At 38.1% G+C, this 24,721-nt stretch overlaps 2 protein-coding genes across 8 annotated transcripts in view; one reads left to right on the top strand and one right to left on the bottom strand.

The window, feature by feature from the left end:
• The window catches only part of pphln1 (periphilin 1), a 55,477-nt gene extending 42,727 nt beyond the window's left edge, over positions 1-12,750 (bottom strand). The window contains exons 1-6 of one of the 6 annotated variants that reach the window (XM_031897775.1): positions 12,617-12,750; positions 7,517-7,622; positions 6,416-6,459; positions 3,377-3,471; positions 2,747-2,890; positions 2,292-2,350 (exon numbers count right to left, since the gene is read on the bottom strand). In XM_031897775.1, coding sequence (XP_031753635.1) covers positions 2,292-2,350; positions 2,747-2,890; positions 3,377-3,471; position 6,416 — 299 coding nt within the window. In that variant the 5' untranslated portion in view covers positions 6,417-6,459; positions 7,517-7,622; positions 12,617-12,750. Of the gene's footprint in view, positions 1-2,291; positions 2,351-2,746; positions 2,891-3,376; positions 3,472-6,415; positions 6,460-7,516; positions 7,623-12,427; positions 12,449-12,503; positions 12,524-12,616 lie in introns of those variants that run through there. The other 5 variants (XM_031897777.1, XM_031897776.1, NM_203648.1 and 2 more) reach the window with 5 other exon arrangements.
• Positions 12,751-12,753: 3 nt separating this feature from the next.
• zcrb1 (zinc finger CCHC-type and RNA binding motif containing 1) lies at positions 12,754-21,267 on the top strand. 2 transcript variants are annotated; one of them, XM_012958532.3, is made up of 8 exons: positions 12,754-12,887; positions 15,860-15,946; positions 16,611-16,639; positions 17,072-17,183; positions 17,270-17,377; positions 18,951-19,057; positions 19,151-19,226; positions 20,382-21,267. In XM_012958532.3, exons 2-8 carry the CDS (start codon positions 15,863-15,865, stop codon positions 20,511-20,513), a joined length of 648 nt encoding a protein of 215 aa, XP_012813986.1. In that variant the 5' UTR covers positions 12,754-12,887; positions 15,860-15,862; the 3' UTR covers positions 20,514-21,267.
• The last annotated feature ends 3,454 nt before the right edge of the window (positions 21,268-24,721 follow it).

Here is a 24,721-nt window from a genome sequence, read left to right on the forward strand (position 1 = left end):
GTGTTCAGAGTGATGTGCAGTGTTAGTTTTCCGCCACACATAGCGTTTTGCATTTTGGCCAAAAAGTTCCATTTTGGTCTCATCTGACCAGAGCACCTTCTTCCACATGTTTGCTGTGTCCCCCCCATGGCTTGTGGCAAACTGCAAACGGGACTTCTTATGGTTTTCTGTTAACAATGGCTTTCTTCTTGCCACTCTTCCATAAAGGCCAACTTCGTGCAGTGCACGACTAATAGTTGTCCTATGGACAGATTCCCCCACCTGAGCTGTAGATCTCTGCAGCTCGTCCAGAGTCACCATGGGCCTCTTGGCTGCATTTCTGATCAGCGCTCTCCTTGTTCGGCCTGTGAGTTTAGGTGGACGGCCTTGTCTTGGTAGGTTTACAGTTGTGCCATACTCCTTCCATTTCTGAATGATCGCTTGAACAGTGCTCCGTGGGATGTTCAAGGCTTTGGAAATCTTTTTGTAGCCTAAGCCTGCTTTAAATTTCTCAATAACTTTATCCCTGACCTGTCTGGTGTGTTCTTTGGACTTCATGGTGTTGTTGCTCCCAATATTCTCTTAGACAACCTCTGAGGCCGTCACAGAGCAGCTGTATTTGTACTGACATCAGATTACACACAGGTGCACTCTATTTAGTCATTAGCACTCATCAGGCAATGTCTATGGGCAACTGACTGCACTCAGACCAAAGGGGGCTGAATAATTACGCACACCCCACTTTGCAGTTATTTATTTGTAAAAAATGTTTGGAATCATGTATGATTTTCATTCCACTTCTCACGTGTACACCACTTTGTATTGGTCTTTCACGTGGAATCCCAATAAAATTGATTCGTGTTTGTGGCTGTAATGTGACAAAATGTGGAAAAGTTCAAGGGGGCCGAATACTTTTGCAAGCCACTGTATATTGGGAGATGATTGATGCTGGATGGGATGCATGTGGGTACTGCTGAAGGCCTTTCCCCTTTCAGACTGGTCCCTGTGGGCTAACTATATCGTGTGCTGGTCCACAAGATTATGCATCCGGCCAGGGTAACTTGGAACAGATGGTAACCGTTGGGACCGAGAAATATAGGCAGCACTGCTCGCAGGTCCCTTACGCCTGAACACGGATATGATTGGTATATCTGGTCAATTATGCATTTGGGAAAGCCGACACGGCTAAGCTGAAATATGCCTGCTCACCTCTACAGACCGTGAATCTCTTCTAAAGGTACTGGTTGATTGAGCTATATATGGGTGAACCAGCCTCTGTCTCGTATCAGGGCGAATACGATTAGGGGTTCGGAGCATGATGCCCTTAAAGGAGACATTTTATATAAAGTTTGTATCCAGTTATAATATTCATTCTCCCTCAAAATGTGAAATGATGCAGAAAGAAAGAGGTTTTGAAAGCATTTTTCCTAAAACTGCTATTATATGAGAGCTGCATACACAACCTCACTGATCAGAAGTCAGAGCCAAATGAGACATGGGAGTGTCCTTCAGTCTCCCACAGGAACTGGTCACAGCACTGACTGACAGGCTTTACTCAGCAGCAGCAGGGAAAACCCCTCCCTCCTTCTGTGTCTCTCTGCTTGTGTTGCTGCCGGGAGGGGGGGGGGGGGAGAGGAGCGAAAAGAGCAGGAACAGACTGTCTGTGACATCGCTAAGCCCCGCCCACTCTATGAATATTCACTTCACTTTAAGTAGGTGAGGGTGTCATAGAAGTCTATGAGGGCTGGCAGCTCTGAGCCATATACTGAAGAGTCTAAACCGGAAGCTGGCATAAGGTCTGGGTAGAGCACAGTTTTCAAGCAGTTATGGACATATTTGAACCCAAAGGTATTAAAATAAAAGCACTTCCTTCTAGTTTACATTATTTGACATGGTTTAGTGCATTGTAAAAATTTATGGTATATATCCCCTTTAATATGTCTCTCTCATATACGCACTCTAAACTATTGTTTATTCTTTTCCTTTTATCTCTGCTCGCTCATTCTGTATGATTGACTTTGTGTGTGTGTGTGTGGTTGCCAAGCAACAGTTTTTTTTTGCACCACTAAAGTTATAAGCATTTGTTTGTACATAGTGGTGGTATCCCTGATAAAAGTCCTAGTATAGGACTGAAATATTGAATTAAATAAACCAAAACCTTTTTTTCTATATTTAACCGTGTGTGCCGTCACTTTCCTAAAATATATGCCAGTCAAAGATGGGATCAATAGCTGCCATTAGTTTGAGAGTTTTCGACTGACAAGTGAAGCAGTTGTGTGTGGTTGACGTAAGGATCCATATGCAAGATTTACCTGTACTCAGGGTGCCGGCTCAGATGAGGCTCACCTCGCCATCTATATCCTGGGTCTTCCTGAAAATCAAAATTAACAGTTTGGTAAATTCAGACACTCTATAAAAAAAAAACAAAAAAAAAACACCAAGAGTACCAATTAATGTTTAGTCACAGAATAAATCTGCTTTCAGGTTGGCAGGTGTTACAAACCTGCAATGATCTTAAAGGAAAAATGCAATTTAATAAAATGTGGCAAAATGTTACTTTATTGTCATGGTAGAAATTGGATTTTTCCCTCCGAAACCCCCCTTGAAAAAAAAAAAACCAACACACTATAATGAGATCCTTGCAATGGTTTCCAATATTTATATTTCTCGGTTTCATTTTAGCTAACTGTGACATGTATATATCTAAAAATCTAAAAATTACATGGGACACATTTTTAAAACATGAAAGAGGCAAAAAACTACATACTCTGTATGGAAAACCACTTCTCCGCTCATGGACATAAAACTCCTCATAATTTTGGAATTCAGAATCACTGTAGTCTTCAAAGCGATGGTAACTTTCCTCATCTGGCCTTCTGTTGACTATGTTTACCATCCTGTGATACTCTCCCTTTAGATAAGGAAGAAGACAATTTACAAGACCTTAGTTAATAAATGTACTCAAAAGCAAAAGCCAAAATGTGAAAAGTTATCATTGCGTGCTAACATTTCCATAGAAGTTTGTTGCCATAATGAACACAGAGCCAGTCACTGCAACAGCTTGACTATTATTTATTATCAATCAGCCCAGTGCAAATTTCTACCATGTGTATTACGGAAGTGTGCTCTTTCTGGGGGATCTTACAGCGGGTCTGATAGTTAGATACCCAACCTATGTTTAAAGAGTGGTGGCTATAGCTCTAAATGTGTTACAATGAAACCGAAAGTAGACAAGTACTTTGTCTGTACGGAATGCAATATATATTATTTCATCTTAATGTCCTTTGCTTAAAATCTGAATGGAACTCTGTTTATGCAGTGGGATAATGCTATTGTCTAGACATGAGCATTAAACTGTATTCTTTTTTGGATTAAAAGAAAACAATATAGAACATACATCAGGAGGAATTTCACGTGGTGGAAGGCGATGTCTAGGAAGTCGTTCATACTCGTATTTACCATCAGTCCACATTTCTTCTTTTCTGAATTCCACTAAAATTGATGACAATGGTTTGCAGCAAAAATTGAGAAGAATAAAAATGAATTTTTAAAAATATGCACAGTACATGCACCTGACTTGGGGCAAGTTTTTGTTGAATAAAAACAAGATTTACTACCAAATAAAGCCTCCTGTAAGCTGATGTGTGCATAGAGGTTACCTAATAGCCAATCTTAGCCCTTATTTGGCACCTCCATTAACTTTTATGATGCTTGTGTTGGTCTCCAAGTCTTGTTACATTTGACCAGGGCTGTGGAGTCGGAGGCAATTTTGGGTACCTGGAGTCGGAGTCAGCAAAAAATGAACCGACTCCGACTCCTACTAAATTTAAATGGGAATAAAAAAAAAAAAATAAAGCAAGTTTAAATGTCCCAATTAAAAAACAGTCATAATTAATTACTTCTCTGCTATAAGAATAAAGCCCAATGCACGTAGTGCATAAACGAACACGTTGAGTGACCATGAAGCATGCTTTTCATTGACTTCACTAAATGGGACGAATGCACAGTTACGGTGCGGCAGCTCCACTGCGTCGTGTTCCTCTGTTACAGGGAACCCAATGCCCACTGGGAACCCAGCCTAACTCTCACTGATAACTAATTAAGTAAAAAAAATTTGCAGGACTAGAAATACTTGTATACGTGAAGGGAATGGATAGTCAATAGTTTAAAGGAACAGTAACACCAAAAAATGAAAGTGTATAAAAGTAACTAAAATATAATGTGCTGCTGCCCTGCACTGTGTGTTTACTTCAGAAAATCTACTATAATTTATATAAATAAGCTGCTGTGTAGTATGGAGGCAGCCATTCCTGCACTGGTACAGCTGGGGTGTTTGCTACAGAAACCCTACTATAGTTTATATAAATACCCGCTGTGTAGCCCCGGGGGCAGCCGTTCCTGCACTGGTACAACTGGGGTGTTTGCTACAGAAACCCTACTATAGTTTATATAAATACCCCGCTGTGTAGCCCCGGGGGCAGCCATTCCTGCACTGGGACAGCTGGGGTGTTTGCTACAGAAACCCTACTATAGTTTATATAAATACCCCGCTGTGTAGCCCCGGGGCAGCCATTCCTGCACCGGTACAGCTGGGGTGTTTGCTACAGAAACCCTACTATAGTTTATATAAATACCCCGTTGTGTAGCCCCGGGGCAGCCATTCCTGCACCGGTACAGCTGGGGTGTTTGCTACAGAAACCCTACTATAGTTTATATAAATACCCCGCTGTGTAGCCACTGGGGCAGCCATTCCTGCACCGGTACAGCTGGGGTGTTTGCTACAGAAACCATACTATAGTTTATATAAATACCCCGCTGTGTAGCCACTGGGGCAGCCATTCCTGCACCGGTACAGCTGGGGTGTTTGCTACAGAAACCCTACTATAGTTTATATAAATACCCCGCTGTGTAGCCCCGGGGGCAGCCATTCCTGCACTGGTACAGCTGGGGTCTTTGCTACAGAAACCCTACTATAGTTTATATAAATAAGCTGCTATGTAGCCATGGGGGCAGCCATTCAAAGGAGAAAAGGCACAGGCACATAGCAGATAACAGATAAAACACTATTGTATTATACAAAACTTATCTGTTATCTGCTATGTAACCTGTGCCTTTTCTCCTTTTTTCCAGCTTAAATGGCTGCCCCCGTGGCTACACAGCAGCTTATTATATAAATGATAGTAGTTTTACTGTAGCAAACACACCAGTTTTACCAGTGCAGGGCAACAGTGCATTATATTTTTATTACTTTAAAGCTCTTTTATTTTTTGGTGTTACTGTTCCTTTAAGACTGAACATTTGAAAAACTGCTGTAATTCAGCTGTAATGTTAGCTTAAACTTTAAACATGACTATGGGATTCTAGGGAAATCATTAGTAGTAGGAGTATAGATAAAATTGTCTTTCAGTTTATTATCAGTTCAGTTGTGTTTTAAGTTCCCCTTCCCCTTCCTAGATGTATAAAATACATTAGCATATTTAAAACAGAGGAGTCGGAGTCGTGGAGTCGGAAGTATCAGAAACTGAGGAGTCGGAGTCGGGGAATTTATCTACAGACTCCACAGCCCTGCATTTGACTGTGGCTCACAAGTAAGAAAGGTTGGGGATCCCAAGGACACACTGGGCAGATTATCAGCCTGTGGATAAACTTGGCTTTCGTTGGTGGATACCGGCTGCGTGTCCCTGCACATGGACAAATTCAATGCTTCCAGGTACAGATTTATTTTTAAAGGAGAAGGAAAGGTAAAACCATGTAAACTTTATCAGAAAGGTCTATGTAAATACAGCCATAAGCACAGAAATGCTGAGCTGAGTCCTCTATCAAAGGAAACACACGACTTTTTGTTTCCTTTTTTGTAAACATGTTCTTAGGATATCTGACTTCCTCTCTCAAAAAATTTCTTCATTCCTGGGGCAAGAGTCTGTGCAGTTCTCTCCTCTCTCTTGCTCCACCCTCCCTTAAGCATTCATTAAACTCTGAGCTATAACAGCTAGACTGCAAACAGGAAGCTATGGACATAAAGCTAAAATGGCAGCTGCAATCAGAGAAAGCTTCAAGGGTTCTGTACTAAGGTATGATCAAGCATCCTGCAGAATATATTGTTCTAGGTGGCACTAATGTGGCAAATCTATTGGCAGTAAAATGGCAAATTGACTTTCCTTCTTCTTAAAGCCAAGGGGAGAGAGAATTTTTAAAGAAAATTAAAATGTTTAGCCCAGAGTGAAACCAGCCCCATAAAGTACTCATAAGAATATTCATAAAGATTGGGGGATTTTCACTTATGCTATGTGTCTCGTTTAAAGGGGTAAGAGCAATTTTGGGAATGGAGGGAGGCTGTTACAATAACCTGAGAAAGACAGGTATTTTCGAGTGGGGTCATTTTGTTAAAAACAAATATGCATAAATTGTTATTAAGAAAAAAAACACTTATACTCACTAAGTATTATTCCTTTATTCACAGAAAAAGTCCTTAAAATAATTCTGCAAATAAGAACAGATAAATAATGAGTGTATATCATTAGAAATGCCCCCCCCAACAATGCTATCCCCTAAACACTACATATGCTTATGTTTAAATGAGCCAAAACAGTGACTGCATGCATAATGTGTTATGACAATGTTTTTGATTAAAAACACTTTTCCCTTATTTTTTTAGTTTAAGCAAAGATATTGACCTCTATATAAACAATCCATCCCTTCCATTAATTGTTGCCTGTGTCTTGTTTCCATATAAGCAGTTCATTATATAAGTGGTTTTACAGTGACTGATAATTTGACCACCTGCTTTAATTTAAAACACTAGCACAGGGCCCCAAACCCCCTTCTTGAACAGCATCACTGTCAAACCTTACTTGAACCCTAGTACCAAAGAAAAATGTAGAGCAACAAAGTGTTTATTGGCATCTGCCATCTTGAATTGCATCACTACCTGTGACTGTAACTACACACATGTGCATTACAGCACAGATCAACTTCAGTGTGCCAACTGCAGAGAATCAAGCAGGGCAAGAGGGGAGATGCCAACAATACTGCACCACTTCTGTGCCTCTTAAATGTGCACAATAAGGTTCTGGCATTTTGGGATAGGCCTCAGGCTTAGTGTAATGGTGGAAACAGACCATAAAAACTTTTGAAAGTGATTAGTAATTGCTTTTTGAACACCTGAGAATTTTGCTTAGAGTGCATTATTGCCATGACAAACTATTATATATACAAACCACATTAATAAAAAACCAGTGAAGGAGTAAATCAAAATACATTTCAACAGAAAATTAAATGGCCAGCCTACTACTGGTATGGGTCTACTGGTATGGGATCTTTCTGAAATTTGGATCTCCATAACTTAAGTCTGTGAAAAATCATTTAAATATTAAATAAACCAAATAAGATTATTTTGCTTCCAATAAGGATTAATTATATCTTAGTTCGGATCATGTACAAGGTTTTTTTATTAATATTATTAGTATTTTCAGTTGTTACTGTTATATATGAATAAAATAAGGACTTTCTAACTTACAAATCTATAAAAAGGTCTTACCCATTAACTTGAGTCTCCAAAAGCCTCTATTTTTTTGCTTGGTGGTGTTGGATTTTGGGATACCCCGAATGCAGGCAATATTCTACAAATATTGTCAAAATGTTTCCTAAAACATGAATTTATGACATATCAGAGAATTATTATTTTGCTTTTAATTCAAAGCCACCCTTAGTATGAGTGAAAGAAAACCATGTGAGCTATTACAGATGCATGCAGTGATTTTTTTTTCCCACTGCATAGTAGTGCTACAAAATAACAGCACTTTGGTGAAACTGCTTTGTGAAAAAGCCAAAAGTTATTATGCCTGCAAACATTGCTCATTCTGTTCTTCAGAGTGTCAGGGGACAATACCTTTACTGTGAACTGTAATACAGGTATGGGACCTGTTATCCAGAATGCTTGGGACCTGGGTTTTCCAGATAAGGGATCTTTCCGTAATTTGGATCTCCATAACTTAAGTCTGCTAAAAATCATTTAAATATTGAATACACCCAATAGGCTTGTTTTTCCTGCAATAAGGATTAATTATATCTTAGCTGGGATCAAGTACAAGGTATTGTTTTATTATTACAGAGATAAAGGATATCATTTTTAAAAATGAGAATTATTAGCTTATAATGGAGTCTATGGGAGATGGCTTTTCCATAATACGGAACTTTCTGGATAACAGGTTTCCGGATAAGGGATCCCATACCTGTACTCTGAATACTTGTCACAAGTCCCATCCTAGGAAATCAGAACACTCAGAAGAATAGTAAATGACGCCAGCATTCCAGTGTCCAGCACTGTACAGGTATGGGATCCCTTATCTGGAAACCAGTTAGACAGAAAGTTCCGAATTACGAAAAGGCCATCTCCCATAGACTCCATTATAAGCAAATAATTCCAATTTTTAAAAATGATTCCCTTTTTCTTTGTAATAATGAAACAGTACTTTGTACTGGATCCCACTAAGATATAATTCATCCTTACTGGAGGCAAAACAATCCTATTGGGTTTATTCAATATTTAAATGATTTTTAACAAACTTAAGTTATGGAGATCCAACTTACAAAAAGATCCCTTATCCGGAATACCCCAGGTCCTGAGCATTCTGGATAACAGGTCCCATACCTGTACAAGTATCACAATGAAATGAATTACTATTGGCATTCAATATTACAAACAGTATAAACAGAGCTGTCAAGAACGAAATTTGTATATAAAGTTTAGCTGCTAAACTAAGGGGCAGATTTACCAAAATGTGAGTTTAGAGCTTAATACATAAAAACCCACCCACATTCTATTGATTCCTATGAGATTTAAAGCAACAGATTTATCAATGGGTAAGTTCTAACTTTCACCTATTCATAAATACGCTTCTAAAAATCCCATAGGTATGAACAGAACATGGGTGAGTTTTTATGTATTAAGCTCTAAACTACATTTTTATAAATCGGACCCTAAGGGGCACATTCGGATTTGTAATTTAATGAATGTGCCCCTAAATGTTCGTATGTAAACACATTTTCTGTTCCATTCTTTTCTCCTGGATAAGTAACTCATTGGCATTGCAACCTTGTCTATAAGGTCATCTCTTAGAACACTCACAAACAAGCATTTTGAATGTATTTGACTTTCATTTGATACACCAAACACATGAACTAAATATGTTATTTTGCGTGGTTATACCTATGAATTGAGATAATAGTTTCAGTATGGAAGCATAATATCGCAATATATAAATGCAACATGACATTTGTAAGAATTAGACCTGTGTTACAAACAGAATAAGGAAAATTAAAAAAAAAAATACAGTATATGCAATGCATTCAACATACATTTTCCCCCAATCATGGTTTTGATTCATGTTTCAATATGCCAAAGTGCATGGGCTAATTGATTCCATATTATCATACTCGAATTTTCAGCTCTGCATTTTATTACACCAAGGGGCACATTCATTAAAGTACAAATCCGAATCACAAAATCCGATAATTTCTGATGATTGCAAAGGTAACAAAAATTCCGTTCATATGAATACAAAGATTTTGTATCTGAACAATTGTAAATGGTGCGAAAACCTTTCTGACTAACACTTCAATGCATGATTCTGAAAGCCTCAATAGGACTCATAGGACTCAATGGCACTCTGCAGTTCCAACCTGGCCCAAGGAAAGCCTCAATACCGAGGCTTGAATGAAACCAAAACTTTCGTACTCATTGCAACAAATACGATTTTGTCACACAAGGACTAACGAAAATATCGCAGAAAATAGGCAAAAGTTGTACATTTCAGAAAAAATACCAATTTTTTGTAATCTGACCTGTCGTACTTTAATGAATGTGCCCCCAAATATTTTTTTTGCATTTTTCTTGATACTGGTTAAAAATGTGTTACAACAGAAAATTGTAGGTTGAACTTGCTTGCTCTGACCCATTAGGCATGCTTTTCAAACACATACACATATAAATGCCCATACAATTGTAGAAATCCAAAAAGTAGGAAAAAACTTTTTTTGCAAGGATGCCCAGTCGAAGGCACTCCTATCGTTAAAGGACACGTCAACCCCAAAAATAATGTTTTGCCTAATAAAAGAAAACATAATTCTAAGCAACTTTCCAATATCAATGTATTAAAAATGATTATTGCTTTAAAAGTTATTTGTAAATGTAATTGCTATAGAAAGCAGCATTTGCTGAACTTCTGTAATTTCGGCGCGCGACTTCACACACGGGCATAAGAAACTTTGCAAGTACTATTGGCACATTAACCAATCCTGTATCATAGCAACCAGCACGCTTCTAATAGCAGCTATATATATATATATATATATATATATATATATAAAATCAAAAGAAAAATCGGCACTCACCGTTTCAAGAGCACTAGCCGGGTGCTAACCAAAAAGTAAACAATGGATGTGTAGAAAGCACTCACAGCATATAAAAGTAAAACAAAAATTTATTTGTTTATTAGCTCATCGCATCTACGCGTTTCGATCCTTATAGGATCGTCATCAGGATCACCATCCTGATGACGATCCTATAAGGATCGAAACGCGTAGATGCGATGAGCTAATAAACAAATAAATTTTTGTTTTACTTTTATATGCTGTGAGTGCTTTCTACACATCCATTATATATATATATATATTACACAAATAACTAAAAAAACCATTACGAATATGTAATGAATGTATATTGCAAAGTTGCTTAGCATTAAGTTTTCTTTCATTAGGCAAAAATTATTTTGGGGGTTAACATGTCCTTTAAGGATCAATTCTCGGAATTTAAAGAGAATGAACATTTGACCTGTTAAGTCAAATAACAGAGGCAAGAAAAATGGTGGTATTAGAAGGCCTGAATGCCGAAGTATTCAAACATTCACTTATAGACAACAAAATTATACTGGAAATAAGATATTAGCACATCCTCGTTAAGGGAGAATGAAAGGTAACACAGAAACGCTGCACTGACTTCTCTGTCAAAAGATATGTTGTGTCTGTAATTCCTGTGCCAGAGACATGCAGCTCTCTTCCCCTCTCCTACACCCCCCCTCAAGAGTGCTAAGAACTCACTCCCCCCCTTAGGAATGTGGATCTGAGCCAATCAGCAGGAAGCTGACTCATAGGGGCACATTTACTAATTCTCGAATCCGAATCCCGAATGGGGAAAAAATCGGATTGGAAACGGAAATTTTGCGACTTTTTCGTTGCTGTCGCGGTTTTTTTTTCGTATTTTGCGTGACTTTTTTGTCGCCGTCACAACTTTATCATATTTTGCGCTATATTTTAGTCGCAATTTTTTCATATTGAGCAATTGTAAACGGCTGAAAAACCAATCGGAATTTTTCGCAGAAAATATGCGATAAAATCGTAACGGCGACAAAAAAGTCGCACAAAATACGAAAAGCTCGAGAGCGACGAAAAAGTCGCAAAAATACCGATCATTACGAAAAAAACGCATTCGGGCGCTTTCGGACGCTCGTGGATTAGTAAATGTGCCCCCATAGTCTTACTAACTGAGCATGTTCACTTGGTCTGGGTGTCTGTGCAGGAGTGAGGCATTATGGGAACTTTCTTTACACAGCTCAGCGTTTTTTCTTCCTGTTTGGCTTCTGATCATCTGAACAGGTGAAATATGGGGAGAATTAAGGGCACTATTGAGACAACTGAAGGTATGCCTGCTGCTTGAGATTAAAGGGCATGTCAACCCAAAAATAATTTTTTGCATAATAAAAGAAAACATAATTCTAAGCAATTTTCCAATATGAAATAATTAATAATGTGTAGCGCATTAAAATTTATTTGTAAATGTAATTGCTACTGAAAGCAGCATTTGCTGAACTCCTAGTTGCTACTTTTTAAACAATGTTGCAACTGTCAGTCTCCTCCAGCAAGGCAGGTCTGTCAGTCTGCTGACAATGTCAACAGTCAGAGCCACCAAGGCAGAGAATAGAAAAGGACAGGCAAACACTGCTTTTAATAGAAATTATACATACAAATAACTCAAAAATTAGAAATTTGTAATAAATGTATATTGCAAAGCTGCTTAGAATTTTGGTTTTCTTTTATTAAGCAAAAAAATATATTTTGCGTTGCCTTTAACTCTTTATTAGCCTTTCCTTCTCTTTTAAATGCATATCCACCTCTAACCAGTAAAGCACTTGCAAATACGGCAATGCAGAAGCAGCACAGATTTTTCACAAGAACCTCTCTTATATTATGAGCAGTGCTGACCTACCACTTGCTTTTGGCAGGTAGATAATTACAAAGATGACATGTTTAAGCACCAGAATGAAATGGAGATGTCATATAAAGTGCTATGGAACCCACTGACAGAGGCAGGGGGCACTTGGGCTTATGTATTGTGGAACAATGCCTAACTAAACAGGCACCCCGGCTCCACCTGCGCACAGGGATATCTAACCTGTGGCTTCCGGTAACTGTACGAGTCTCAGCGCTGCTCTGTAAATTTGTTGGGGAAAGATATAATTCAACAGTACCAGAAAAGCACCTGAAATCCGAGGAATAACGCATCGAGGGAAAGTCAAATGAAACGAGCAGGAAGGACCTATGTATTTAAGAGGAAATAAACATGACGTGTAATGATGCATACCGCCCAAAAGTCCCGCTTTTTCCGGAACAGTCCCAATTTCCTTGACGCAGCCCCGGACCGCTGTTTAAAAGTCCCGCAGCACCGTCAGTATCTAGCTTCTGGGCTACTGCCGGACAGCAAAGCCGGACCTCACAGGTTTCATCTCGCGAGATAGTGACGTCACACTCCCGTATATAAGCGCGGTGACGCTGCACGTAATCTCTATGGGGGAGTGATGAGTTAGGATGTTGTGCTTAAGTGTGACAGAAATAGAAGTTGCTAGTAATATGCGGTAAGTCTGTGTTGCTGGGTCGGCTGGCGTGTGTTCACAATTGCATTTTTTATTTCTTCTTGCTTTTGTTAAGAAAAAAGTATTTCGGTTTTTGTTGACGTTGTCCGCAATACACGCTGCTTCCACCAGAGCCTCAGCTTCTAATGTTTTGACCAAGACTAAGTCATTCATTGTTTTCTTGGCTTGTTAAAACGTATGTCTGGGAGAAAGATGTCCATTTAGTTTTTTCTTGGAAGGCAAAGGTCCAATAGGTCCAATTACTCTGGAATAAAAGGCATTGTTTTATGTGAAAACTATAGCTAAAACTATATGGGTTTTTTACAATTTAGGGGCACAAAAAGACAAATTTAGGATGAGATACATTTGACCAAAAGTAATCTTAAGTTTTTTGGCCACTTTTTCACAGTGGCGTTGGAGGGTGTTAGTGTCTTTGGTCATGCAAGGTCTAATTTGTGACAATTTAGGGATGGAACAAGGGCTAACTTTAAGTGCCCATGCATTGTAAGATTCACTTGTTTGGCAAGGTTGCCAAATTAGCAAATCTTTGCTCCAATATGCCCACCTTGGGCACCTCGCTGTACAATGAAGGGGATAAAGTCAGAGCGTGGACTGCATCAGCTCTATCTGACATGAAAATCAAGCCTGCCTGATATTTGCACAGGTATTGGCCAGGGAGGCCTGTACTAGCCAAAAATTTCAGCATCCCTATAGTAGTAATGATATAGGTCTTTGCAGTTGTCAGAGGAGCTCCTCATTTTGGATTTTGTTAGAACTGTCTGGGACAGTGCGCATGTTCAGTGAGCTCTGAGCAGCTGTTGGGAATCTGAGCTTAGGGGTCGTTGCAAATTATCAAGCAGAAAATGAGGCCGGCCTGTCTTATAAACTGATGCTACAGGGCTGATTATTAAATTCTGATGCTAATTGTACTGGTTTCAGAGCTGCCATGTTATGTGAATCCGAATGAATTACTAATCAGCCGCATACTGTTAAATTTATATTCTGTATATACAGTTTATTGCCAGTTTTGGCCCCTAAGCTCAGTAAGTGACCGCAGCACAGAGCATGCAGTCAATCAGCAGAAAAGATGGGGAGCTACTGGGGGCATCTTCGGTGGCACAGATCTTCCCAGCAAAATGGCTGAAATGTAGAACATTTCTAGCCTATTTCTTTAGTTAAGCTTTAGTTCTCCTGTAAGCTGCCAAATTGGTCCGAAAGACCTGAATCCACAGCTTAAATATGCCCGTGTATGGCCCCTTTGAGGAGAAGACTGGGGGAAACTGAACAAAACTAAACTTTTACCCTTCGTTTACTCCTAACTCTGAAATGTTCAGGTTCTTTGTCTATTCCTCAGTAGAAAGTTTCAGGGCCAGAAGGGTGTTGATGAAGACCAGGGCTGGCAGGGGATCCCCATTTCACAGAGAAGTTAGATCACACCAGCTGTCACCCACAGTTACCCATAAACAGACAGAATTATCAGTCTTAAAGGAGAACTAAAGTTTAAAGGAGTAAAAAAGGTAAAAACTCTGTAAGCTTTATCAGAAAGGTCTATGTAAATACAGCCATAAGCACTCACAGAACTACTGCTCTGACTTCTCTGAAAAAAGATTTGTTGTGTCTGTAATTCCTGTGCCAGAGACACGCAGCTCTCTCCCCTCTCCTGCTCCCCCCTCCCTCAAGAATGCTAAGAACTCACTCCCCCCCCCCCCTTAGGAATGAGGATATGAGCCAATCAGCAGGAAGCTGACTCATAGGGGCACATTTACTAATCCACGAACGTCCGAATGCGTTTTTTTCGTAATGATCATTTTTTTTTCAACTTTTTCGTCGCTGTTGCGGGTTTTTTTTGTATTTTGCGCGACTTTTTCGTCGCTGTTACGACTTTATCGTATATTTTCCGCGACTTTTTAGTCACCAAAATTCGGATTGGTTTTTCCGCCATTTACAATTGCAACAGCAATGAAAAAGTCGCAACATTTTTGTTTCCAATCCGATTTTTTTCCCATTCAGATTCGAGGATTAGTAAATGTGCCCCATAGTCTTACTAACTGAGCATGTTCACTTTGTCTGCATGTCTGTGCAGGAGTGAGGCATTATGGGAACTTTCTTTACACAGCTCAGCGTTTTTTCTTCCTGTTTGGCTTCTGATCATCTGAACAGGTGAAATATGGGGAGACTTAAGGGCACTATTGAGACAACTGAAGGTATGCCTGCTGCTTGAGATTAACTCTTTACTAGCCTTTCCTTCTCCTTTAACTAAAGATGTAGGATAGAAATGTTGTAAATTATGTTTTGAGGTTTTGTACCAGCCCAAGCCAACCACAGCCATTTAGCATTGAAGATCTGTGCCCCAAAACATGCTTCCAGTAGCTTCCTATCTTCTTTTTTGCCGATTCACTGCACATGCTCTGTGCTGCTGTCAGTTACTGAGTTTAGCAACTGTCTCACAATATACTGTAAATATAGAATATAAATGTCACACTATAACGTTCAGTAGTAATTACCACAGAAGATTATTGCATGGCAGCTCTGAAGCCAGTGCTATTAGTACTAGCCCATTAGGATCAGCTTATATGACAAACATCATTTTCTTAGCTTGATAATTTCTGATGACACCCAAGCTTAGTTTCTCAACAGATGTTTAGAGCACCCTGAGCATGTGAGTGTCGCAGACACTCTGACAGACGTGTCCAGTATGGTCACCCCCTGTGGAAATTTTAAAGGACTGTATTATTACTATTATAGAAATGTTGAACCTTTAGGCTGGTTAATAAGTTTGTTATAAAAAATATGGCATGTCTGACCATGTTCATTTTTAGGGTTTAATTCTCCTTTAAACATGGAAGCAGCAAACTAACACCTGTTTAATAACAAAAATGTGTATTTGTGATCATGAGATTTTCTGTTAATTCTTGAGGTATGTTACATGAGACCTGAATCTTTTGTCTCTTTTTTTTTTTTTTTTTTAATTTAAGAACATGAGTGGAGGACTAGCGCCTAGTAAAAGCACAGTGTATGTGTCAAATCTTCCCTTTTCGCTAACCAATAATGACTTACACCGGGTAAGTGTTTGTTGTTCCTCTGCTCCTGAAGAATTCTTCATTCATTTTATATTGACTCATGGTTAAATGACCATAACTGATTAAAGGAACAGTAACACCAAAAAATTCAAGTGTATAAAAGAAATTCCAATATAATGTACTGCTGCCCTGCACTGGTACAACTGGGGTGTTTGCCTCAGAAACACTACTATGGTTTATATAATGAATGCAGCTGTGTAGCCATGGGGGCAGCCATTCAAAGGAGAAAAGGCACAGGCACTTAGTAGATAACAGATAAAACACTATTGTATTCTACAGAGCTTATCCATTATCTGCTATGTAACCTGTGCCTTTTCTCCTTTTTTCCAGCTTGAATGGCTGCCCCCATGGCTACATAGCAGCTTATTATATATAAACTATAGTAGAGTTACTGTAGCAAACACACAACTTTAACCAGTGCAGGGCAACAGTACATTATATTTCATTTACTTTAAAACTCTTTAATTTTTTGGTGTTACTGTTCCTTTAAATGTAGCCCAGGGATGCCAGTCTGAAACCATTTTCAGCAAACTAGTTAATGAGTAATATTCCACATTAGTGATCTTACTGTTTTGATTTTTAAGTGTATTGTACAATAAGCATTGTTTACCATGCTGGTCTAATTGTGGGTTTTATGCGTTTCTAGATTTTTTCAAAGTATGGAAAAGTAGTCAAGTAAGTGAAGTTTGACCCTTTTTACTATTATTACCACATACTTTGCACTCTATGTCTACTACTGATGCTGTAGTTGGTAAATTAGTTTTTAAAGAAATGAGAAAAATATAATTCTAGTTAAAAGCAGATTGATTCTTTTAAAATTTTAATTTGGAAATTAGGGTTAAGATTCATTTCAGTATGTTGATTGTTTGGTGTAGTTTGAGACTGGCACTACCGTTGAACCTTGCGTTAGAGTTCAGTAGTGCAAGATAATGCTTTGCAGTGCCCAGTAATAGTGTGACAGAACCAGGCCTCTTTGCGAACTTATTCCTCCTCAAAATACACTACTAGAGGAATACTGAGGAATGATTTATTTTATAATGTGGATAAAATGAACATAACTTGTGTACCTCTCACTCTGTAAATTTCTATCCTTGTTTTTATAATAAGGGTCACAATACTGAAGGACAAAGATTCTCGGAGGAGCAAAGGGGTAGCATTTGTTTTATTTCTAGATAAGGAATCTTCACAGAACTGTGTTAGAGGCTTAAACAATAAACAAGTACGTTACACAAACTCTGAATTTGTTTTATCTATTTTACTAATTGGCTACAATTAAAATGTGTAACTTGTACCTTTTTCATTTAGTTGTTTGGTAGAGCAATTAAAGCAAGCATTGCTATAGACAATGGCAGAGCAACAGAATTCATCCGGAGGCGAAATTACACTGATAAATCCAGATGTTATGAGTGTGGGGTGAGTTAAGAAAATACTCTGGATTTTAGGGACAAATTCTATGCCATTAACCATTTATCTGCCTGCTGTTTCACCAGATTAATGGTGCTTAGTGAAGTGTTACTGGGCAAAACTTTTTCTTGTAGTAAAACGTTTTAAACCTGGAACTGTATGTATGTGCTATTATTATTTATATAGCGCCATCAATTCACGCAGCGCTTTGCAGAATAAAGGGGTACAAAAGACAAAACGGTTAACATGTACATATAGACAATTCACAAAAAATAGCTTACAGTTACAGTTGGATAAGGATTGGAAACACTGGGGAGAGGGCCCTGCTCACAAGAGCTTACATTCTAAAAGGGAGTGTGGCTGAGACATAAAGTCAAGGTAACTAGCATGGCGTTAGAGTTCGTGTTGGTGTGTAAAGTGACAGTAAGTGCAGAGTGAAAACCAGTGGTTAGTGAGTGTATGACGGAAGATTAGGGGTGCTCAGTGGGTAATTGCATTTCTGAGGATTTAGGTTATAGGCTTGAATGAAAAGGTGCTATGTCATTGGTAGGCTGTTGCTTTGCTTGCTAGGCTGTACGTGCTATGTAGTCAGCAAGCAATGGGTCACATGGAAATTCTTGGAGCATCAGACAAATATTAACATAATTTTAGGCATCCTCAAGTGAATATAATTTAATTTTCAAAAAAATTCTCTGCTGCAGTGTTTGGCATTAGGGATGCTGAGAAAAGGTATACAAAGCACCAGTGCAACACTTTCCCTGGGCCAGTGGAGTTTTTTTTTTTTTTTTTTTTTTAAGGGCACTGGCCTAGCAGTTACATAGTGTTGAAAAAAGACCAGAGTCCATCAAGTTCAACCCTTCCAAGTAAACCCAGCACACACAACCTATACTTACCAATCTATACACTCACATATATATCAGGTCAGTGATTTATTTCAGCATACCATCTACGCGTTTCGATCACCACAGGATCGTCATCAGGATGATATATACAACCACTACCGTAATACTGACTGTAGATATTAGTATCACAATAGCCTTGGATATTCTGCTTGTTCAAGAACTTATCCAGGCCCCTCTTAAAGGAATTAACAGAATCTGCCATTACCAGATCAATAGGAAGGGCATTCCACAACCTCAATTCATTCAATGGAGGGTGCCTAACATTTTTTACGGCCCAGTGGAATAGGGTTTTCATGTGCTTTAAACAGTTTTAACATGACAGTGCTTAGTGACATGCTATAATGAATGTTGACCATGTTTAAAATATGATGGTGCTAGAGATTACAATTTAATCTTATTTATTGCACAGTTGTATAGTGTCCAATAATTAATAGATTTTAAGTGGAAGATTACCCTCTCCATGCATACTAAAAGCTAACCTGTACATGCTTTTATATACACACATTTAACTGAAACTTCCATCATGGAGAGAAAATAGGAAAATAGGAGTTGTTTCCTCTCTCAATGCTTTTGTTTTTGCTGATGACAAATATTTAAGTCTATTAATCATTTTTATTATGTATTATTAAGCAGTACAAAAATGTTAAATAATGTCATTTTTTACTTTACCTATTTTAAAGGATACTGGGCACCTAAGTTATGCATGTCCCAAAAATATGCTAGGTGAACGGGAACCACCTCAAAAAAAAGAGAAAAAGAAAAGAAAAAAGATTGTTGAAGCGGAAGTGTAAGTTTTTTTTGTGTTTTTTTTCTGGCATATTTTTATTGCACACAAAATTATCAGTACTACATTATCCCATATTTATTTCTTTTTCACCAGTTTTGAAGAGGATGAAAGTGAAGATGAAGGAGAAGACCCAGCTCTGGATAGCCTTAGCCAGGCCATAGCTTTTCAGGTACTGGCTTCTTTACAAACACAAAAAATATATAAAATGTTTGTGTGTACATATGCATGCTCATAACAAAATGTATACATTAGATGGGATATAACCCCCCCCCCCCAAAAGAAAAAACTTTTGCGCAATAAATACTATTCATTTTAAATTGTTTTGAAGGAATTTTTTTAAATGTAAATTAAAAAAATATATATTATCCGTCCACTTGTATACCCCGGTTCTGATACTTCAAACAGTAATGCAGGACCTGCATTTAAAAGTATTATCCAGGAATCATGGGAGATTAGTTGGGAAAATTCCTTACTAGAGTTGATAGTTTATACTTCTAAAGTAAAGTACTTGTTTGTTTTTTGTGCCTGAAATCTTATGTATGGTTTTATTGCATTCATGACTGGGGTGTCCAGTTCCCACAACAGGAACCCTATTTACTTATTCTAATGTGATCAAAATGTCTAAATGTTTATGATCTAAAAGAAATATATTGAAACATGGCATTATGGGTTTGGATTTGGTTTGGCAAAGGACTAAATGTGTGTTCAAATCTGTTTGATTTTATCTGAATCATCTGTATTTTGAGCATCATAATATGGACCATATTAGACCCTGTGAAATCTACAGTCTAGAAGACAAAGGTGTTATGTGCAAGCAGAATAGATTTTACAGTCTGTTGCTGTCCCTTTAAGAACTAAAAATGTAATGCCAGTAAGTGACCAGAACACCCTAGCAAAATGCCCATACAAATTTAAATAAACATTTGGCGTGTATTGCTATTTGACCAAAAAAAAAAAAAAAATCATATATACAATATAAATATAACCATTTTAGAGCACATCCTTTTTAGATATTGTTTCTAACAATTATTGATAAGTTAGTATTTCGTCTAATGCATGTGTTTGTAAAAAATGTGAGTTACTCAGATAAGCAATTGGACCTTATTTTAGTCTGGTTATACATATGTTTGTAGTGTACTGAACCAATTGATTTTTGGCCTATGATATACAACTTGATGAAGGATTTTTCTGAGAGAGGAAGTCTGATATCGACGAACATGTTTACAAAAAAGGAGACAAGAAATCATGTGTTTCTTTTTGATAGAGAACTCCTTCTCCTTTAATACTTGTTCATAATGCTTTTTTTTATGTTTTGCTGTCACAGCAAGCAAGAATTGAGGAAGAGAAAAACAAATACAGACATGATGCAGCTGAAGCTTCTACATCAGAAGATTCAAGACGTCCTAGAATAAAGAAAAGTACTTATTTTAGTGATGAGGAAGAGCTCAGCGACTGAACACTGACTTTATTGCACTAGATCGGTGAAAAGTACAAGTAGTCCTTTTGTTGAATGTTACAGACTGAATCTGTTTACTTTGATCTTTGACAGAATACAGTGAATGTCTGTCCGGCCAGTGGAATAGGCTAATGATCTTAGGAAGGTATAGAAATCACCAAACCTTTACCTATATTTACTAAGAAGCCTCTACACTTTTCAATATCCGTATAAAAATTCAGCTGTTCAATTCCACTAGATAAAAGGAACCCAAAGTAACAAAATGTCTTTAGCTAGGTTTGTACATATTAGAATTTGTTACTTGCAGGAACTGAATTTGTAAAAAAAAAAAAACATTTTTTTTTACTCAAAACATGAATGGGGGAGAAAAAAAGCTAAGTAGCATTTATAAAGTCATCACCTAAGGTAATAATCCCAGACAGAGGACCACTTACAGCTCTTCTCATTCCTGTTAGATGGAAGAAAGTTGCAGCAATCCCATGTGTTAATACTTCTTAAAACTGATGATAATGAAGCCTCGTTCCATCAATCCATTATATGCCCTTTCAGGGCTGCCACTTTTACAGTTTTAATTTGCAATATGTCTGATTTGTATTCAATCAGTGTTTTATGGTGTGCTGGCAGATAATTTGATATTCTATAGAACAAGCCAATATCGTTGTAGTGATTTGTGCATAACATTTTTTAAGGGGTACTATAACCTTTACATATTTGTTTTTCTTAAAATAGAAGTAAACTGAAGTATAAAACTTTGCACAGTGAAAGCAGTTTAATTGCAAGTAACTTATGCAATATACACTTAAAATGGCCAATGATTTGAAGTTATTTGAAAATATAATTACTACTGAAGGCAGCATCTATACTTTTCAATTCCCTGCAATGCTGGTCATAATATAAGTCCGCCAGCCAAGATTCCTATTCCCACAATGCCTTGCTTGTTCGGTGATTAAAGGAACAGTAACACCAAAAAATGAAAGAGCTTTAAAGTAAAACTGGTGTGTTTGCTTCAGTAACACTACTATAATTTATATAATAAGCTGCTGTGTAGCCACGGGGCCGCCATTCAAGCTGGAAAAAAGGAGAAAAGGCCCAGGTTACATAGCAGATAAAAGATAAGTTCTGTAGAATACAATTGTGTTTTATCGGTTATCTGCTATGTGCCTGTGCCTTTTCTCCTTTGAATGGCTACATCGCAGCTTATTTATATAAATTATAGTAGACTTTCTGAACGTTTACCAGTGCAGGGCAACAGCACATTATATTTTAGTTACTTCTATACACTTTCATTTTTTGGTGTTACTGTTCCTTTAACTCTTTTACTGCCAAGCACGTATGGCATACGTGCTGGCAGTAAAAGGGCTTAAACGCCAACGACGTGTCTCATACGTTGTTGGCGTTTAAGCGCTGCTCTCTGCAGCGGCGGCATGTGCCGCCGCTGCAGAGAGCTTCTAACAATGACAGCCCCCCTGGGCAATGTGCCAGGGGGGCTGTCATCAGGGTCCTGCGAGCCGATCGCTCGCAGGACCCTCCAGGAAGCAGCAGACGCGATCGCATCGCGTCTGCTGCTTCCTGCTTCCTCCCTCTCCCCCAGCGCCGGCCCAACTGAGGAAGGAGGCGATCGGGTCTTCAGGAACAGGTAAGGAGTTTTTTTTTTCTTGCATTTACACACTTTTACACACTTATACACACATTTACATACATTTATACACACTTACATACATTTACACACACTTACAGCACACATTTTAGCATTTTTTTATTTTTTTATTTTTTTTTTTTTTCATTTTTCACACTTTTATACACTTATTTACACTCATACACACTTACACACTATCACACAACTTTTACACATGTACACACATGTATACACAAACACTTTGGTTTTTTTTTGTTTTGCTTTTTTTTTTTTTTTTCATTTTACCACTTTGTTTTTATTTTCTTTTACCTAAAAACTGTTTATTTTGACAGCGTAACTATTGGATCAGATATTCTGGCCACTAATTACACTGTCATGTAACTTATTTTGTTTCACTGATTTGCACAATTTTTGTGGTTTTTTCACATTTTATCCCTATATAAGTGTTCCTGATCTGTTTTTAGCGTAGCTTTGCCAGGTGTAACTTTGGTGTACAAAAATAACTTTACCTATTTTGAATTCATCAGAATGTGTACTTTCCAAAAATATATGGTTTTCTGGGGGTCACTGTATAGTTAGGGGGGGTTACTGCACATAATACACTGACAGGGGGCTCTGTGTGCAAAAGCTGAGTTGGCAGGCGAGAAATCCTTATGCGCTATTTTCATTTTGGGTTCAGTACATACCGCAGACTTTGGTATATCTATGCATATTGGGCATCAAACTGTTCAGTAGGCCTCTGGTGTTCCTATTTGGGGTGACTTGCCTTTGTACGCAAGAAGTTGTGTGAGATAAATGCGGCAAATTGCAAAATTTTTAGGCGATTTTCTGAAATGTCATAAAAACCGATAACTTTAGGAAAGCTTTGCAGATTGGTACTTTGGTGTAGAAAGGACTCTTTACCCTTGTTGGATTTGTCAGAATGTGTACTTTCCAAAAATATATGGTTTTGTGGGGGTCTCTGTATAGTTAGGGGAAGTTTTGGCACATAATACACTGACAGGGGGCTCTGTGTGCAAAAGCTGAGCTGGCAGGCGAGAAATCCTTATGCGCTATTTTCATTTTGGGTTCAGTACATACCGCAGACTTTGGTATATCTATGCATATTGGGCATCAAACTGTTCAGTGGACCCCTGGCGTTCAAATTCAGGGTGTTTTATCTTGGTACCTAATGCTATGTGGGAGATAAGATGCTTCAAAATGGAAGCTTTGAGGGGATTTTTGGAAATGTCATCAAAATTGCTAACTTTAGAAAAGCTGTGTGGCTTGGTACTTTGGAGTAGAAAGACATGGGTACCCATTTTAGATTGTCGGGAATGTGTACTTTCCAAAAATATATGGCTTTCTGGGGTGAGCGTACTTTATATGTGAGATAAAGCTACAAAAATGATGTAAATGTGTTGATTTTGCAGGAGCTGAAATGACAGAAATGACAGTATATATGGGGGTATGTTCACATTCGGGCCCCTACATGCCACATACTTGGGTAAACCTATACATATTGGGCATCAAACTGTTCAGTGGACCCCAGGCATTCATATTTAGGGTGTTTTATTTGGTTACTTTATGACCTGTAGGAGATAAGATACTATAGACTGGAAGCTTTGAAGCGATTTTTAAAAAAAATCACAAATTTTGATAAAAACCAATAACTTTAGGAAAGCATTGCGACTTGATAGTTTGGAGTAGACAGACAGTTGTGCCTATTCTGTATTCCCCAGAATCTGTTCTTTCCAAAAATGTACAATTTTCTGGGATAAACCTTCTGTTAGTGGAATTTTGGCCTTGAAATCCAAAGTATGCAGTTTTTTTGGAGCAGTGCTTTGGGAATTTGGTAGTGTACTGCTGGGAGTTTTTGACCTATACAAGTGAGAAATCTCCATAAAACTATATATATTTGGTATTGGCACGTTCAGGAGACATGGGACTTTCCAAATCAGTTGTATATTCGTGCATAAAATAATTTTTGTTTCTAGTATGTGTGATTTATATTATGGAAAATTTGATTTTTTTTGCATTTTTAGACATTTAGAAGCCTATATCTTGTTACAGAATTGGAATTACACAAAAATTCTACCATATTTTGAAAGCTTAGGTTGTTCTGAAAAAAACAATATATTGTTTTCCTTGGTAAACTAAAAGTCCCCCCGAGCAAAGGCCCCTAAAGTGAAACAGTGCAAAATGTTCAAAAACTGTCTGGCAATACAAGTTCCGCTTTGACCAAAATGGCTGGCAGTAAAAGGGTTAACAGACCAGTAAGTGTTCAACGTGTTGTGAGAACTGGCTGGAAAGGAGCTTGTGGATATATTCTTTCAATGGCACATGTAGTCAGAACGAGTGCTGGAGGGAATAGTAAGGCACCAACCGATACTACTTAAGTAATAAGGGCATACGGGCTCAAAACATGTGTACATTTACCAGTTTGCAGGTATACTTGCCTTTTTGCTCCCCCATCTTTTATTTGTGGAGATATGAAGCTGTGGGGCCTGCAGGCTCAGGGAGCATTGGTGTCAGCACAAACTATCCGTTGCCATTTAAATTAAATGAAACGCTATGGCAGGAGACCCAGGAG

The sequence above is a fragment of the Xenopus tropicalis genome, chromosome 3 (genome assembly GCF_000004195.4).
Source record: "Xenopus tropicalis strain Nigerian chromosome 3, UCB_Xtro_10.0, whole genome shotgun sequence".
NCBI lineage: Eukaryota > Metazoa > Chordata > Amphibia > Anura > Pipidae > Xenopus > Xenopus tropicalis.

What these genes read in the sequence shown, in the direction of transcription:
- zcrb1 (XM_012958532.3), top strand. Translation starts at nt 15,863, where the DNA reads ATGAGTGGAGGACTAGCGCCTAGTAAAAGCACAGTGTATGTGTCAAAT. An exon ending in AAGTATGGAAAAGTAGTCAA is followed by an intron (nt 16,640 to 17,071) that starts GTAAGTGAAGTT and finishes TTTTATAATAAG; the next exon opens with GGTCACAATACTGAAGGACA. An exon ending in AAGATTGTTGAAGCGGAAGT is followed by an intron (nt 19,058 to 19,150) that starts GTAAGTTTTTTT and finishes CTTTTTCACCAG; the next exon opens with TTTTGAAGAGGATGAAAGTG.